This window comes from Malania oleifera, chromosome 6, assembly GCF_029873635.1.
Source record: "Malania oleifera isolate guangnan ecotype guangnan chromosome 6, ASM2987363v1, whole genome shotgun sequence".
In the NCBI taxonomy this organism is placed as follows: domain Eukaryota; kingdom Viridiplantae; phylum Streptophyta; class Magnoliopsida; order Santalales; family Ximeniaceae; genus Malania; species Malania oleifera.
The window spans coordinates 21,518,745-21,536,363 of record NC_080422.1 but is presented as its reverse complement, the minus strand read 5'-3'; the positions used below and the strand labels follow the sequence as shown (position 1 = coordinate 21,536,363).

Genomic DNA, 17,619 nt, shown 5'->3' with positions numbered 1-17,619 from the left:
CAATCCAAACCAGTTTCCTGCAGGGCAAACATAGAGCATAAAAATTTTGGTTCTTTAGTCACTGTTAATAAGGAAGTTTCCCATCCAACAAACATGAACACCTTTAACTGGCACACTCAGATATCCTGATGCTGCTGAAGCTATTTATTGATTGTGATACATTGATAATGAACAACTATTTATACTTCAAAATTGAGTTTAAAAATTGAATTCATTCTTCAGATCAAAACACGGTTGAATGTAACATACTTAGAAGGGCATTGCCTTTAAAAAGGTCAGCCAAAACTTCAAAATCTATTGAGCTATTCTCTGAAGGAAAAATTCTATTCAACTATTCTCAAAAGATGAGGAACTATTTTCCATGTTTACCACTGCCACTGCTACTGCCTCTTGAGCCCTCTGCAGTACATGCATCTAGAGATGCTAAAATCTGAGCTTCAAATTTATGGCCTTTTAAAGCTACCCTTACCTTCCTTACTACTTGTTGCTTCATCACTCTACGCTCAGCTGCTGTCAGATGCTTACACTTGTCCATGCCCTTAAGAAACCCAACCAATGTTTCACCAGAGCCCCCACTGGTTTTCTCAATCCTCACAAGCTTCTCGACCACCTGCAAAGAAAACATCTGCTCAATGCAGGCTTTGTTTCCCAATTCAATGATATCCAAAACACAAAGCACATTCAGTTCCCGTGTCTTTATTGATTTGCTCTCTATTGAATGGGCCAATTTATCGATAACACCCATCTGAACAATCCTGTTCAAAACAAGGACCCCGCCATTGCTGAAAAGAATCTGGTGTATTGCTGAGTAGGCTGCATCTTGCAACTCAATGACATTGCATTGCATCATCTTGACTAGCTTGGGAATAATATCATACTCCAAAACTTTCCTTGTGCAGGGTTCTCCACCAGAGCATGCTAGCTTCATTAATAGAAAAGCAGATTCGGATCTTATAGAGTTTTGTTCTGGTTGCCCATGCTGCAGGAGGTCTGATAGTCTTTTGATAAGGGGACTTTGTATAATCATGTCTCTAATTCTCGGCTCTCCTGCTTTCTCGATGAATGGGATGAGATCTTGCATTGCCTCCATTACTTGCTTTTTATCACTTTCAAGTACTTTGCACATGATATCTTCAAAGGTTTGTGGTTTTGGTGATAGGGTAATATTTTGCTCGGACAGAACAAATCTTTCCAAGCTGAGTCTAACCTGCCAAGGCAAGAAATTTAGAGTACCAGGTTGAATAGATCTCTTTGTTGGTGGGCCTCCCTGCTCATAGAATGCCTTCAGTGTGACAATAGCATGGTGTTGTGCAACTTCAGATCCATTTTCAAGAAGTCCAATTAGATTTTTGTCAACATCAAAAGCAAACATTTTTTCAACAGCTTTTGACTTTCCAGCTCTGACCAAAAACATAAATGTTGTAAACACACTCTCATGCCATTCCTCAGAATCGGGAGAGAGTAATTTAGCAAGCTGACCAATGGGAATTCCTTGAAGTACCTTATCAACTGTCTCTGGGCTTCCAAATTCTGAAAGCTTTGCAAGTACAATTGAAATGTTAGTTTGGATCATGGGGTCCTCACAGTTTTCCAATATACCTGCAAGCCTATCAACAGCACCAATACTTTCAAGGGGTGGGAAATACTCAAAATAATCATTCATACTGAATACATTTGCTATAGCTTTTGCAGACGTAGCAATTAGATGCTGCGACTCAGTTGAGATCAGGTTTGCAATCTTGGGTCCCAATATGCTACTAATCCTTGCTCTGCTAGCTTCGAATTCAGAAATGGATTTGCTTGCCAGTAGAGCTTGAATAAAAGAATCCAAGGTGATGACTGCCTGTTTTTCCTCTAAAACACTTAGGAAAAACACTATCTTCTGCTCAGCAATCTTCCTAATAGTTTCCTTTCCAAAAATAAAAAGCCAAGGGCAGATAAAGGCAATCCTTTCTGGTGCAGGTTCAGTTAATAGAATCTTAACTGAATCATTCATCTTGCCATCGAGGTATAAAGACATCATATCATGTACTTGGTACAAGTCAGTTTTGATCAATAAGGATCCTTCAACAAGCTTGCAGACTACAAGAGGAAATAAATTTTCCTGCCCGTGGACTGACCAAATGGCTTCTAGACAAGCTTCTGGCACAGGTTCATCCCATGAAAGAGCAGCAAGAGTGATGAAGAGTTTCCTGGGATCTTCAGGCATCGCTTCGAGACTGAATTCAAATGAGCCAAATATGGTTACAGTGCTCTCAGCTTCTTTCTCATTTGCATATGAGACAGGACCCGGTGCACAAGTGGCATATGTAGACAGGTTAGTGATGGCTCTTTCCCATTTCTCAGCTCTCATTTCTTTCCTGAGAGCCTTACCTATGACAGCAACTGTAAGAGGGTGGTGGCCACAGCGTTCAAGCAAACTCTCTGCTACAACCTACAGAACAAGCAAGGAATATTCAGAAAATTATTCAAGAAAACTACAAGAAGATTATAATAATTGCATGGTAGTTACAAAATATGAGAATTTAAGGATGAAAAGGAAAAGGAGGAAAACATGAGCAGGTCTCAATCCACATGAAATTGATTCTCATGGGTTTGAATCAATGTTCTAGAAAAACACACACACACACACACACTTGTGGATGTATGCACCATAGTCACTGGCGAAGTGAAAATCATTTTTTGGAGTCCAAAGAAGTTGGGGCACCAGCTAAGCCAGCTCATATAACCTAAATGAGTTGCGGGAATGAGATGACAAATCAGCTTATATATCTCAATATTTTGAACCCTTCACTTTGACTAGTTGAATACTTGGTGGTTAACATTTTGGATTAGAAAGTACGCTTCAAAGAATTGAAAGTTTGAAGGAGCAAGGAATGCTAGTATATCCTAAAAGTATTTTTGACAGTGTAGGAAATGAGGATAAGATGAAGTCTATATATACCTAGCAACAATAACAGTAATTAAAAACAACAACCAATACTTATGTCCCACCAAGTGGGGTTGGTTGCATGGCTCCTCTTCAACTATTCCGCATGACCTAAGGTTCCTTTGACAATTGAGCCACTGTCAAATCCTTGCTCACTATCTCAGTCCAAGCTATTTTAGATCTACCTCTCTCCCTTCTATTGCCACTAACATTTACTGGCTCACTACTCCCTGCAAAAGGGTTATTTTTTTTTTTGGGTCTACATTGTAAGTGCTAAAACTATCTTTACCACCCTTCCATTAGCTTATCTTAAGGGTCCTCTTCCTAACTTACACAAATTTGTTCATTACCTAATTTATCTTTTAGACCTAAGATTCCTAGTAAAAATAATAATAATTAAATATTTATAAATATGAACACTAGGGATCTTTGTTATGTTTTTTTTTTCCTAGTTTGAATTGTCCAAATTATCCTTCATTTGGGAATAATTGTTTGGATGTTGAGGCTTGGACATGATTATTGGGTTTAATCTAATATTTAAAACAAACAGGTCAATGGTGTAGGATGAAGACATCACCAAACTTGCAAACAAAAGAAAAATAAAAATGAAAAAAATTGATTGCCATTAGGTCGGACATGATTATCAAAACAAACATATTGTGATATTTGACTCATATACTGAGTGGAATGCATGCACAGGGGAGAAAACATGGTAGAAAATCAAGATGCTGGGGAGCAGCAGGGGAAACCGTAGACGGTTTGGCCAGTTAGTCAACGGAAACTTCAATAGTTTGGCCTAGAATTGCAAAGTTTTGCTCTCAATTTGAAACCGTCGATGGTTTGGCTGAAACCGTTGACGGTTTGGCTTAGGAACCCAGTGCAGATTTTTGAATTTTGAAAAAGGGACGTTAAGTTGGTTGGGGTTTGGAGGGAAAACCTTCGAGAACTCTATTTATTTGTCATTTGTGATGTATATGTTGAGGTTGGAAGTAAATGATTAATGTATTGTTCATGTCCTTTGGACAAGAAGATAGTGAAATTATTGTCGTATGCTCCCGTGGATGTAGGCATTGCCGAACCACATAATTTCTTGTGTTGTTTCTATTGGTTTCATTTACAGTTAGTGTGATTGTCATTTCTGTATATTTTACCATTGAGTGCTACGCTTGTGTGATTGCAAATTCCATTGTGCATTCGATTTATACAACAAATTGGTATCAGAGCATTGTTGTAATGACCTTTGGATCTTCATTTGCGAAATTTGACGTTGTCAAATTTGATGGAACGGAATTTTTGATTTGTGGTAGAGAAAGGTGAAGGATCTCTTAGAGTAGGAAGGGATGGTAAAAGCCTTATACGGAGTTTAATCGAAAAGCATGGATGAAGCAAGTTAGAATGAATTGGAGGCAAAGGCAGTATCAACCATCCGACTTTGTTTGGCTGATGATGTGTTGTATCACGTCATGGATGAGGATTCTTCAGCAGCAGTTTGGACGAAACTAGAAAGCCAGTATATGTCTAAGTCTTTATCGAACAAATTATTTTTTAAGCAAAAGTTATATTGGCTTAAGATGATGGAGGGTTCGGATTTGAACCAACATATCAACACATTCAATAAGATTGTGAGTGATTTGATGCGTGTTGATATAAAGTTCGAGGAGGAAGACAAGTCGCTAATGTTATTGAATTCCCTACCAGCGTATCACACGTACGAGAATTCAATTACTACTCTAACATGGGGCAAAAGAAACAAGCGCATTGTTTGGTTTTCATCAAAGAAAAATGACCAGCGATGAAATTTTACATGGTGAAGGGCTTGTAATGAAGGGTAACCATGAACGTGGGAGAGGTAAATTCAGGAATGGATCGAGTGGTAATAAGTGTCGGTCGCAGTCCCGAAAGAAGAATGACATAAAGTGTTTTAAGTGAGGTAAAATTGGGCACATAAGATCGGAATATCCGGAGTGGAAGAAAGGGAATGCTGAAAATCAAGAGGGTTAGTCAAAATCTACAAATATAGTGGAAGGAGACTCAGAAAGTAGTGATGGTGATATGCTATTTATTTCATCGGGTTCAGAATGCCTCACAGATTTTTGGATCCTAGATTTCAGATGTTCTTATCACATGACATCAAATAGAAAATGGTTCAGCACCTACAAGTCATTTAATTCTGGTAAATTCTAATGGGAAATGATGTTGTATGCAAACTAATTGGAATAGGAAATATCAAAATAACAATGCATAATGGTGTTGTGAGAGATTTATGTGATGTGAGGCATGTACCGGATCTAAGGAAGAATGTGATTTCATTGGGCACTTTAGATTGTAACGAGTATAGTTATAAGTCTGAAAGTGGAATAATGAAAGTGTGTGAAGACGACTTGATGGTGATTAAAGGAAAAAAGGTAGCAGGTAATATCTATGCACTGCAGGGTACAACAATTGTAGGTGGAGCTGCAGTTGTAGAATCTGAGTCAGATGTTCTGTGGCATAAGCGGTTAAGGCATTCGGGTGACTACATGTATTTAGATGTTTGGGGATTGGTGATGGTAGTGTCAGGAGTTAGACATATGTATTTCGTGGGTTTATCATGAAAGGTCTTGGTGTATCTCATGTGACACAGGTTAGAGGTATTTGACAGGTTTAACTTGTGGATGAGGTGGAAAATCAGACCGGGAGAGAGATCCTCAGGTCAGACATTGGGATTGAGAACGCTGCTTCAGTTCAAGGAATTTTGTGAGCATGATAGGTTGTATGTAGGGCAAGGCTTGCAAGGAACTTCTTGGTGAAGTCAGTGAGTATGACATATTTCTCATTTTTAACTGAACGCCAAAGGTATCACTAGATAAGAGAGTTGTAGGAAAATTGTGGGTAGGTTTTACGATAGACTACTCTGCATTGAGTGGATGTCCACAGGTGCACGTTTCTAGTGAGGTGAGATCTAGGCTTGGTGTAATATTCGGACAGTACATCGTTCTAGAGTATAAGAAAAGTGGGTTCAAGCTAGGTGATCCAATGAAAAACAAGGTGGTGATAAGTGCAGACATGATTTTTTGTGTAAAAGCCATTGTGCAGCGTACTCAGGTAAAGGAAGAGAAATAGATGCCAAAAAACTGCAACAGCAATGGACATGTGATGCAGGTAGAGTTACAAACTCAGAGTAGAGATGACATTGTTCATATTGCAGGGAGTTTTAACTCGGGGGACTATCAAGGAAACAACGGGCCCAGGTACACAATCAGTCCACCACTCAGGTATAAATTTGAAGTTTTGGTGTTTTATGCATTCATTACTACCAGTAGTAAGGTTCCTACTATTTTTCATGTTGTAGTGCATAGCAAAGGGAGATAAAGTTATTGCATAAGAATTAGATGTAGGAGTTGGTGGAGCTTCCAGTGAGGAAGAGGGTGACAGGTTGCAAAGGGGTGATGTTTCCGTTGTTTGTGGATGACATGTCATTTGTTGGGAAGGCTTTGACTGAAGTTAATCAATTGGAAACTCTGTAGAAAGGTTTTGACATGAAGGTTTTGGGTACGGCTAAGAATGGTCTTGGTTTGAAGTTTCTCGAGGATAGAACTGTAAGGAGATTGGTGTTATCTTCGGGTGGCTTTGTGGACAAAACTGCAGGGAGACTTTGTTTGTCGTCTCGGGGTGGTTTTGTGGACAATCAATGTAAAATGTCTATCGCTCAGTACCCAAGGACAGCTGGTGATGTCCGGAATATGTCAAAGGTCCCCTATGCTGGTGCAATGGGGTGTTTTGGCAGGCAACTGAGTGGTTCGTCAATTGTGAAGTATGTTGATGCAAACTATGCAGGGAGCTTTGATGATAAAAGGTTTACAGGAGGTTTTGTGTTTACTGTTGTGGGAAGGCCTACTTGTTGGAAGCCTAGGGCGCAGTCTTAGGTTACATCTACAATTGAATCGGGGTTGTTGGAAAAAGCCGAAGCTGCCACAAGCAAGTTCAAGTCTTACTTGGGCTTGGTTTTTTCCTCCAATTGTTAGAAGGGAGACGGTCCCAATCTAATGTCCCAAGATCAAGGTGGAGTAGCGGATTTATGTTTTCAGTTTCTCCTAAGGGGCGTGTATTCGTCAATGTAGAGATTATTGTGATATTTGGCTTATTTATTGAGTGGAATGCATGCACAAGGGAGAAAACATGGTAGAAAATCAAGATGTTGCGGAGCAGTAGGGGAAACCGTCGACGGTTTGGCTTTAGAACCCAACGTAGATTTCTGAATTTTGAAAATAAGACATTAAGTTAGTTGGGGTTTGGAGGTTTATATGTCATTTGTGATGTATTGTTCATGTACTTTGGACAAGAAGATTGTGAAATTATTGCTGCTTACTCCCGTGAATGTAGGCATTACCGAACCACATAATTTCTTGTGTTGTTTCTATTGCTTTCATTTATAGTCAGTGTGATTGTCATTTTTGTATATTTTACTGTTGTGTGCTGCGCTTGTGTGATTGCAAATTCTGTTGTGCATTCGATTTGTACAACAAAATAGATAAAGATTAATATACAAATAGAGTTGTGTCATACGAGGCTCCCTCTTCAATCTTCATACCTGAAAGAGTTCCTTTGCCTGCTAGCCTCCAAGAACCACAATCCAGGTTAGACGTAATGTTAAAAACCATAGATATCTATCTTAGTTGCACAGGAGAATTTTAGCATGATTAACCACAACCCATTGGCCCGGAGTAGGTTAGACAGAGATGCATAAATTGCATAGAGAGCAGGTCGTCAATCTCATCTCTTAAAATCACAATTTTCTTACAAATTGCAAATGAAATATAGCAATCTTATGATCCTAATTTCTTGCAGGAAACCTACTCTTGTAAAATTGTAATATCTGAATCTCTTTCTCAAAAACCAAAGTGATGTGATGTTTGGATTAGTTCGATTGCTTGGACTTGATTTTTCCTTATCAATTGAAATAAGAGGTTCCAATTATATCATGAAGTGCTTATCAATCTTGCTGTCCAATAGTCCATGCAGCGTGCACATAGTAGCCAAACAAACAGTCAGGGAAAAAAAAGGTTAATGCCTAGTAAAAAGTTGCGTAGGTGCTCCAGTTTGAAAAAATATTTAGAGCTGGAGGGCAGGAAGCCAGCAATTGGATGGATAGATATGATCCTATTTGGAGGCTGATAATGAAGAATAGGTTAAAGGTTTCTTGGGTCCTAAATCCAAATGTGTTAGATTTAATTAAGTAGCAAGACTTATACATATATATGGAGGTTGGCTTGTAATTAAGCTTGTTTAGGTGTTCGTTTGTAATTTTTTTCAATTTTAGTTTCCCATATATAGTAGTAGGTTGTAATGTTGTGAGCAGGTGGGTTAATTGAAATTTAATTGGAAGTTATGCGAGTATTACTCCCATCTATCTTCTTCTTCCTTCTCTCTTCTCCCAGTCACCTATACTGTCAATTTGTCACAATTGACAACATAATTACTATGATAGTAGAGTTCAAATGCAGAAAAAACATGTGGACACTAATTATGACATGTAAGGTAAAGAATGCAAATGCAACTATATATACACCATTTTCAGTTCCATGCTCCTTTACATTTTGTGATGCAGCTATTGGAGGATCCTTATGCATGGATAACACATTGAGCTAGGAAGGCTGCTTTTCCTGTTAGAAATGCTTGGGGAGTTTTGGGGCTATCTCTGCTTGTGGTGTAGTGGAAGCATTTGGTGTGGGTGAATTGTGGGGGGAAAAGGCCAAAATCCTGGAAATCAGTACAATTTTCTGGTTGGCTTTGATAGGGAGACTTCAGACACAGGATTTATTGATGGGGAAGGATATGGTGGATCAACAATGCTCTACATTTAATTCTAACATTATTTACAAAACTGATAATTTATTTCTTCAGCGAGAAACAATTGAGGTGTTTGGATTACTGTGTTGGGTAGATGCTGTATAAACTGCATAAGGGAACAGAGGTACTTGGAAAAGTGCTTGGGGCAGGGGAACTGTAGGGGTTTTTGTTTGTCAAATTTTCAACCACTCTGAAGTTTCATTTGAAAGCTTCATGGGATTCTGTTTTGAGTTATACACGCAAATCAGATTATGTAAAGTTCAAAAGGGCATGCTCCAAAGTCATAAAGTATGCACAGAAAAAGCAACATTATCCATGAAACTTATATTTTAGTGCAGAGGCAATTTGCAACTCAAAAGTGGAAACTTCCTACATCGTGCATTCCTGTGTAGTAAAATTGGGTAATTATGACTAGAAAATTCAAAACAGAAAATGACAGCAACCTAAGAGCTGACAGCAAACACATGGAAGTGTTAGTTCAAGAAAACAACTAATTGTTACCATGCAATTCAGTTGGGATGGCAACATTTGTGGTCTTTAATGGCTCCACTAGGCTTAAATCTTCATATGCCATTGCATGACCTCGGTAAACCTTCTATTAACATCATACCTTCTCAAGCAATAAACCGACATATGGTGTGATTTGTTATATAATTAGACCCAAATAGTCCATAAGCCCCTTGAGGCAGGATCCACTTAATCGCATTTAAAAGTATTATGAAAAATAATGGTTCCCATAGATAATGTTTATGAGTTATAATGCACCTTGACATTGCCTATCTAAAATTTCATTTGCAGGCAGCCAAGGGCCCTAGATCCATGAAACAGAATCGCTTGAAATCTAAGTCATGCATATATTTGACGCAAGGCACAAAAAATATAAGAAAACTTGCACATTATTTACTTTTTGCAGCAAAAAAATGTCAAAGTTACTTCACAAAGAGAGAGAGAGAGAGAGAGAGCATGTTATTTGGTTCATACCGGCAGTTCTTCCTCACTAAGAAGAGTATGGTAAAGAAGGATTCCTTTGCTGATTCCCCTTATGTCATCTTTGCTTAACTCTACTTTCTCAGCTTCTGTTATTTCATGTACAGATTCATTTCTTGTTGTAATCAGGTATCTGCAATCATTATCATAAAGCCTGGCAAACCTCTCTACAATGTCCTGCTCCCACACGTCATCAAGAACAATTAAAATACTCTTCCCATATAATGCTTCTTGAAGCAAACAACAGACATATTCAAGATCACCACCGTTTTCATCCCTAATTTTCTTCCAAAATCCAATCTGCACCAGAAATTTACAAATTTTTCTTGTCAAGCGCTTCTGGTATTCAGTCTTACTTCCATTACAAGAAGCTCGACTGCACCACTGTCCAAATCCAAGTTCAACAGCTCCATCCACAAAATTCATGGGAGGATCAGAAGCTACTTGACGAGCCAAACATGACTTTCCAATACCAGATAACCCAACAATAAGAATGACGCGATGAGAACTTTCCTGCTCTAGTAAATTTCTCACGGCATGGCACTTACTAGAAATTGGGTAGCCTTGTTCCATATTTACTTTAAATCGAATGGGGATATTTTGAGCTGTTGATTCAATTGCTTTCTCGAAGTTCTCAGTCAATCTTTGAGATTCAAACCACCAGTTTAAGTCATCCCTCATTGAATTAACAATCCTCCCCAATGGATCCCCAGTCATAGAGTTCCATACCACCTTAGCAAAGTTCTTCATCCTACTCTTGGACACAACCTTTCTTGCCTTGCTGATGTTTGGATGCAACCGTACAATGAGGCTTTCCAAGCTGCGAATTTGGTGGTTTAATTGGCGATTATGAAGCTTGTGGACATGTTTCTGCTTAACTCTGTTGGTTAAATTTTCAAGATCACATACAAGATCCTCTAAGCTTCGAATAATCTTTGGAGCTTCATCAAGGTCCCTAGATGCTTGTTGTAGAGCACCAACAGCCCCGATCATACTTGAGACTATCTGTGTAGCCGATGCAATAACTTGCAATGCATCCATTTTCATGGAAAAATAAAGAACAATACTACAAGTTTGTGTAGCTTTAAACAATATGTATTCAAATCATTGAACTATAGAATGCCAATAGGCTGTGTAAAAATGTCCAATTCATCTTCCATGAAATATGTATGGAGGAGATCTCCTTTGATGTGCAACTCATAATGATCAGAGTCCTTATGAGGAAGTTACCAACTGAACTGCCATTTTGTTTTACTACACAAAAGTTCAGAATATACAGACTCAAGTAGCTGATTAGCAAATTGAAACTTGCAAAGTCTAATGTTGTATAATATTTCAAAGGATCCAAGGTGCCACATAATGTTCAATGCCGAGAACCCAATTAACTTCACCAGCTGAACACAATAGATAATTCCCCAAGTAGCCAAGTTCAATCAGCAAACTTTGAGGATAGGAAAATTGATAGTGTTCCATGAAGCTTTAGTGGGCTAATGATGCAGATGAAACCCAGAATCTTGAAACAAGTACAAAGCATCCACTGCTTGCAGACAATTTGAGTATAAAAAGGCCATCAACTGGTTTATAGATCAACCAAACAAGTTAGAAAGCACTCTAGCTTACAGACAAATCATTCCCATAAGTGCAATTACTGAGATCCACCACCTTGCACAAAAAGGGCATCCATAAAGGCCGTCAGCATCTGCAACATAATCCATAGACAATCAATTAATTCAACCAAAGTCCAAAGGTATTGTTTGGGAGCATGGATTTTGGGTTTTGGATTTGGATTTATGTGGATTTAATCAGGAATCAATCGAATTTAGTATTGAGATTTGTCCATATCTATACAAATCCAAATCCAAGCCTTGAAATCCATATTCTCAAATGCAGGGTCAGTGTACTCCAAGACTATCAATATTCATAAACAACTATCTCTCAGAGAAGAAATACTCAAAAATCAAATCCTAGTTTCTGCATCGGGAATTTTATTACTTTTTCAAAAGGTCAAACGCATTAACTACAAAAGCCAACCTCGAACTCTTCGCAATGACCCAAGATAACCAAAACCCAAAACAATTTGAAAATTTACATAAAAAAGATCCATTGTTTTTGAGAGTGGAAAATCACCAAAGCTAAAACTAAAGTCGGTCCAACATTCAAGGAATAACTTGATGAACTATGAATCCCCTCCCTTCAACAAAAAAGATTGAAATTCTAAACAGACGTTCTCATGTTGCCCTAAACCCTGGAGGATTGGAATGAATCTCGTGAAACCCACAGCTGTAAATTACTTGAATGAATGCTAATTCCTCCATGGATTGAAACTGAGCTGATGAGAAGATTCCATAATGTGCTCTGAACCACCACCACCCATGGAAAAAGTTGGTGCTCTCAATAATTAAATTTAAAATGAGTGCGGCGAATGCATGGTCTAGCATGTTCCGTGACGGCCAATAAAAACGCGCGGGTGACCTAGTAAGGTCACCGGTGGTATTCCCACTTGCTGTTGGACCTAATATTTTGGTCAAACATGCACTGCCACTAAACTTTACTTTTCTGCGCGAAATAATAGAAGGTCAATTTTCAAAACAAAGGGGTCATTTGAAACTTAATAAATTTTAAAATGTTTGAAAATAAGTTTGCAGTTAAAAGTACTCATACAATAAATAATATCTATATTTATATTTAAAGAATATTTCTCAAACTATTTCAAATCTTGAGAAAGATTATAAGGGGATAGTGTGAGAAATAGTTTCTCATAAGTTATGAAAGAGATTGTTGTTGTAACATATCATTTGATTTAAATATGTTTAAATGCTAAAAAAATAATATAAAATAAGTTTACTTACTGTAATTTGACAACTATGTAAGTAGGAGATTCATTTATAAATCGATTTGTGGCAATGTCCCCGAGAAGAGTTTGAGATGGCGAAGGATAATAATAATAATAAAAAGTTCGATGAAGTCACCATTAACTAGTTATTTTCTTAAGTACCATTAGTTTACCTAATTACTACTCGTTGATTGGTTTTTAGATTAATCCTAAGTCAAGGAACCAATAGTCTCAAACTTCTATTACTAAAGTTGAGATTATGAGTTCAGTTATGTGAGAGGAATGTATTAGCATCCCCTACACACATGTTCTACGAACAATATCTAATTAATTATGAATTATCTTTAAATTGAATCGAATGCCTCTTAATTAACTCATTAATAAACAAAATAAATATTAAAAATTTAAAAAACAAAAACATAAAATAATGTGCGATTTAGGAATGCCTAATAAGATCTCAAAATAAGTGGATCTTATTAGATAAACCCCCCTCCGAAATAATATAAGTGAGGTCTTAAATACCTTTTTGTCCTTCGTTTTAATCATTGAGATACACACACACACACACCAAATAAAAAATATATAAATATTTAATATATAAATGATAAAAAAATCATCAAACTCAAACAAAAAGTCTTTAAAACATTCCCAAAATTTTTTCAAATTTTTTTTTTGATTTTTTAAACATTTTCTTGCAATTCTTTATGAATTTTAAAGATTTTTCCCTCATTTTACTTATTTTTGGTATTTTTTTTTTTTTTGGTTATATGAGTAAAAAATAACTCAAATATTTTTTAAAAAAATTCTTTTTCATGATTTTTTTACTTTTTTTTTTATCACTCGCCACGTAGCAAAACGCGATAGGTAGTGAGGATTTGACATGGATTGCTGACATGGCAACGATCCAACCATTGACGGATAAGATTGTACCATGTCGTTCTCTAAACGCATGGTTCTGACTGTGTCACATGTCATTGTTTGTAAAATTACACGTGCCTTGCTATTTTTTAAAAATCTAATATTACAAATTTTTCCTTTTTTTTTTTTCCCTCTTTCGTTTCTTGAATCCTCTCGAGCCTTTCTCCTTCTCACATGTTTGTCTCCCCTCTTCGATATTTCTCTCACTTTTCGATTTCATCCTCTCTCTCTCTCTCTCTCTCTCTCTCTCACACACACACACATTTTGCCTTCGTTTGTTTGTTTGTTTGTTTTTTTTTCATTTTTCATTGTCTTTGTCTTGCTATAAATCTCACCTCTCTATATTTTTTTTGTGGGTTCGGATTATGAAAGAGGAATGCAAGCAGAGAACCTTGAGTTCTTTTGCTTTCAAATTCAAACTTGGATCAATTATCACGATGACATGATCCCCTTCTCAATCTCCCCCCCCCCCCTCGGGCCCCCAATTTTCTCTTCCATTTTCATAGCATTTTATTGAGTCATTAAGGCTGGTTTGTGAATTTTCTTGAGATTCTCTCTAATTTCCTAGGAACCAAATGGGTTTAGGGCTCAAGTTAAATAAATCTAACTTGGGTTTAGGCTTGGATCTGGTAAAGTTTAAGTAAGTTGACCTAGGTTTTGGGTTTTGGGCCAAGTTAGTTGTGTTTGGGTTGTAGGTTAGTTAGGCTAGATCTATTGGTGTATCAAATTGGGCTCAAAGGTTTAGGCTGGACTTATTTTAAGATTTTGGGCCTCAAATGATTGGGCCTAACTTAAACTTGGGATTAAATTGGGCAGGCTTGGATTTAAGTTTATTTTAGGTTGACTTAATTAGACTAGGTTTGGGTCAAATTGAATTAATCTTAATTGGGCTTTGTGGGTTTAATTAACTCGGCTAAGCTTACTTTGGGGAATTGGGCTTGGTCAATTGGATTGAGCCCAATGGGACTCAATTTGGGACAGGGCCGGTTTTATAACTACGTAGATCTAGTTTAGACTTGGGTTATCTGATTGGGCTTAGTTCAAGTTAAGTGGACTTATGTGAGATTGGATCAACTAACCCAAGTTAATTGGGTCTTAGGTCAATAGGGCAATGGTCTTGGACCCCGGTCACGTTGACCTAGTTCTTTGGGTCAAGTTTAAAGTATTTGGACCTGGGTTGTTGGACATGGGTATTCAGGTTTAGGTCAAAATTTTGGATTTGGGTCAAGTACCCAAGTCCGGTGTTGGGGATTCTACAAAATTTGTAGTTAAAATTTTAGGAATTCAATTTTATTTTTTTGATTTTGGAAATTACTTTTTTTTTAATTCTATTTGAACCGACTCTCAATTTACCTATGAACAATTTAATTACCAACTTAGAAGAAACAAAATTAGAAAAAATAGGTACTAACCTTTTTTACTCTTCTGTTTTTGAATCCTTTTATTTGCCAACTTGTTGCTTCTCTTCGCTGTCTTTGCTCTAATGTCCTTTCTCTGATCTTCACTTCTAAAATCCAAAGCTCAGCAAACTCCAATCGTGTCACCTTCCAATTTCTCACCTTCTCTCAACCTTACAATCTCTCATCTTTTCTCTAAATCTTAGTATCCAACTCTTCCTTAAATGTTTCATCACTTTTTCTAATAACTTGCTCTTTTTCAAATTTTTTTCTCCCCCCAACCTCTTGAAAGCTCACTATTTAAAGGCCAAGATGAGAAATCCCACTTAAATTTGTTTAATCAATCAAACTTTAACCTAATTAATTTGTTGAATAAATTCAATTGATCAATCAAATTTAGAGTAATTATTATTATTTTTATTTTGATTTGTTAACTGAAACTCTCTTGTGTGTGCAGGTGCAAGCATGAATGAGTTGGTCCACTAGACTTATTTTTTTATTTTTTTTTTATTTCTTTTTCCATGCATTCGATATTTAATTTCCATGTATTCAATTTTTTTTTTTAATTTTTTCATGCATTTTCCCATTTTATTGTATTAATGAATATTTATATAACCACGTACAAATTCAAAATTAGAATAAAAAAAATCCAAATAGGTACTAAAATTAAATCTAAAATCTAAATTCTATTATATAAGCTTTTAAAAAAATAGGGCACCATCAATATAAATTTGGGCCTTAACCACCCTTAGTTGCATGATTCAAATCCAATCAATTACCTAATGTTTTACTACCCTTAGTCCAAACCTTCAAATTTAGTATCTTCCTTTTATGACTAGTCATAGGACACACACATGTGCTTTGTGACTTTCATAGTCTTAAATGGATAGTAATGAATAGAGCTAGCAAAACCAGTTAGTAAGTTGTAGTGACTCAGAGAAATTATAGTATTTAAATAATGAAAGAAGGGGGAAAAAGGAATTAAAGAAGGTGATAAACAGAACCTCGTCAACGAACTCAAAGAATTCGTCGACGAGATCACAAGAGGGGCTCGTCGATGGGGGCATGTCTTGTCGACGAGAAAATACTGAGAGGCTATTTTTCCATCTCTAAATTTTGTCGACGAGAAGTAGACGTTCGTCGACGAACGTCCTTCTTGACCTTGTCGACGAGGTGACGTGACTTGTCGACGAAGGCCAGTGTATAAATAGGTAAAAGCTTCATTTTTGGTCGAAATTTCATGCGCAGAAACCCTCTCTCTCTCCTCTTTGGTTCCTTACCCTTCTCTCTTAATTTCTGGGTCCGTACTTCGCCGGATCGACGATCCGAAATCACCGCGACACTCCTAGTGAAGTTCTCTATAAATCTGCTGGAGGATCGTCGATGAGGCTAGTTTAGATTTCATCCCAAATTCAGGGTAAGACTTTTATTCAGTATTTGGCCTTTCCTACATTTGTAGAAAACGTAGTACACATAGAAATATTGAATTTATGTTATGGGAAATGTTAATTTCAGGGTGTTGAACAGAGAATCCTGCGGGTGCAGGACAGATTGTCGGGAACCGCCTTTGGGCCACACAACCCAATCATGTGGGGATAAGACATGACACCAGCTAGCTAACCTTCCGGGGTTGTTTTTGTATTATTATTATTATATTAGATGAATTATTCTTATGGAAATCCAGTATGTTCTGTCATGCTATGATTATATATGTTTTCCTAGAAATGATATAAATAGTTTTACTAAATACGCATATGTATGCTTTTATGTATAACACGGAAATACTCATGTTGTCACACACTGGTATCAGTTTATTTCCCTTACTGAGAGGTGTCTCACCCCAAATTATATGAACATTATAGGAGCCCTAAAAAGGAGAGCGGATAAAGCTCTGGAGAGATAGTTACAGTTGATCTACCCTTTCTGAAGGGTAAGTATTTGCTAGGGTTAGATGGATTTTGGGCGACGACCCTAGGAATGATTTTTGACTATTTTGGGTTGTATATGATGAATGTAGTAACTCTGGTATTATGTTGAATGACATTATGAGATGTATATAATTTTATGTTTCCTACTGCTTAGACTTCTGTATGGTATCTCTGATGTATCCCTGGTACCTATGGGTTCAGGTTGATTATGATATGCTAGATTTATTATATTAGTTTTGTTGTTATGGAAGGAAAAATACAATAAATGGTAAAATAAGCAGGTCGTCACATAAGCCGGGTTCAGATCGTAAACGGATTAGGAATAAACGGGTTCGGATTCATGTTGACCTGTGAGTGACTACTATGTAAACCCAAACCCGCTTGTTTAATAAACGGATGATAAACGAGTTACCCGTTTCAAAAATATAATTTATTTATTTTTAAAAAATTAAATATTTTTTTAAAAAAAACACTCCTTCATTTAGGTAGATATGAACAAACATAGATTTGCTTCTTTCCTAGAAGCAAATTTTTTTCCTAGAACAAAATAACCACTTCACGTCCTTTAACATTGAGATCCTCACTTGATTCTATTGCATGGCCAGCCCGCGGGGGGGGGGGGGGTGTACTATGATGTGAGCTTGCGAACTGTGAGTCTGTAATAGGCAGTGGCCGACAACTGCTTAGAGGCTGTGAGGGAGTGAGGAAGAGGCTTCTGTTAGAGCGCTGCTCCTCGTTGCTGTGAGTGTATGGCCTGAGGGAGATCCGAAGATGAGATGGCCATATTGAGATAGATAT

At 37.2% G+C, this 17,619-nt stretch overlaps 1 protein-coding gene across 5 annotated transcripts; it reads right to left on the bottom strand.

The window, feature by feature from the left end:
* Positions 1-178: 178 nt before the first annotated feature.
* LOC131157185 (uncharacterized) lies at positions 179-12,190 on the bottom strand. 5 transcript variants are annotated; one of them, XM_058111151.1, is made up of 3 exons: positions 12,024-12,190; positions 9,740-11,444; positions 179-2,434 (listed from the first exon to the last, which is right to left on the bottom strand). In XM_058111151.1, exons 2-3 carry the CDS (start codon positions 10,790-10,792, stop codon positions 353-355), a joined length of 3,135 nt encoding a protein of 1,044 aa, XP_057967134.1. In that variant the 5' UTR covers positions 10,793-11,444; positions 12,024-12,190; the 3' UTR covers positions 179-352. The 5 variants fall into 5 exon arrangements, with proteins under 5 accessions (XP_057967134.1, XP_057967133.1, XP_057967135.1 ...); XM_058111150.1 differs by having other exon boundaries at positions 12,037-12,173; XM_058111152.1 differs by having other exon boundaries at positions 9,740-11,407; positions 12,037-12,173.
* Positions 12,191-17,619: the final 5,429 nt, after the last annotated feature.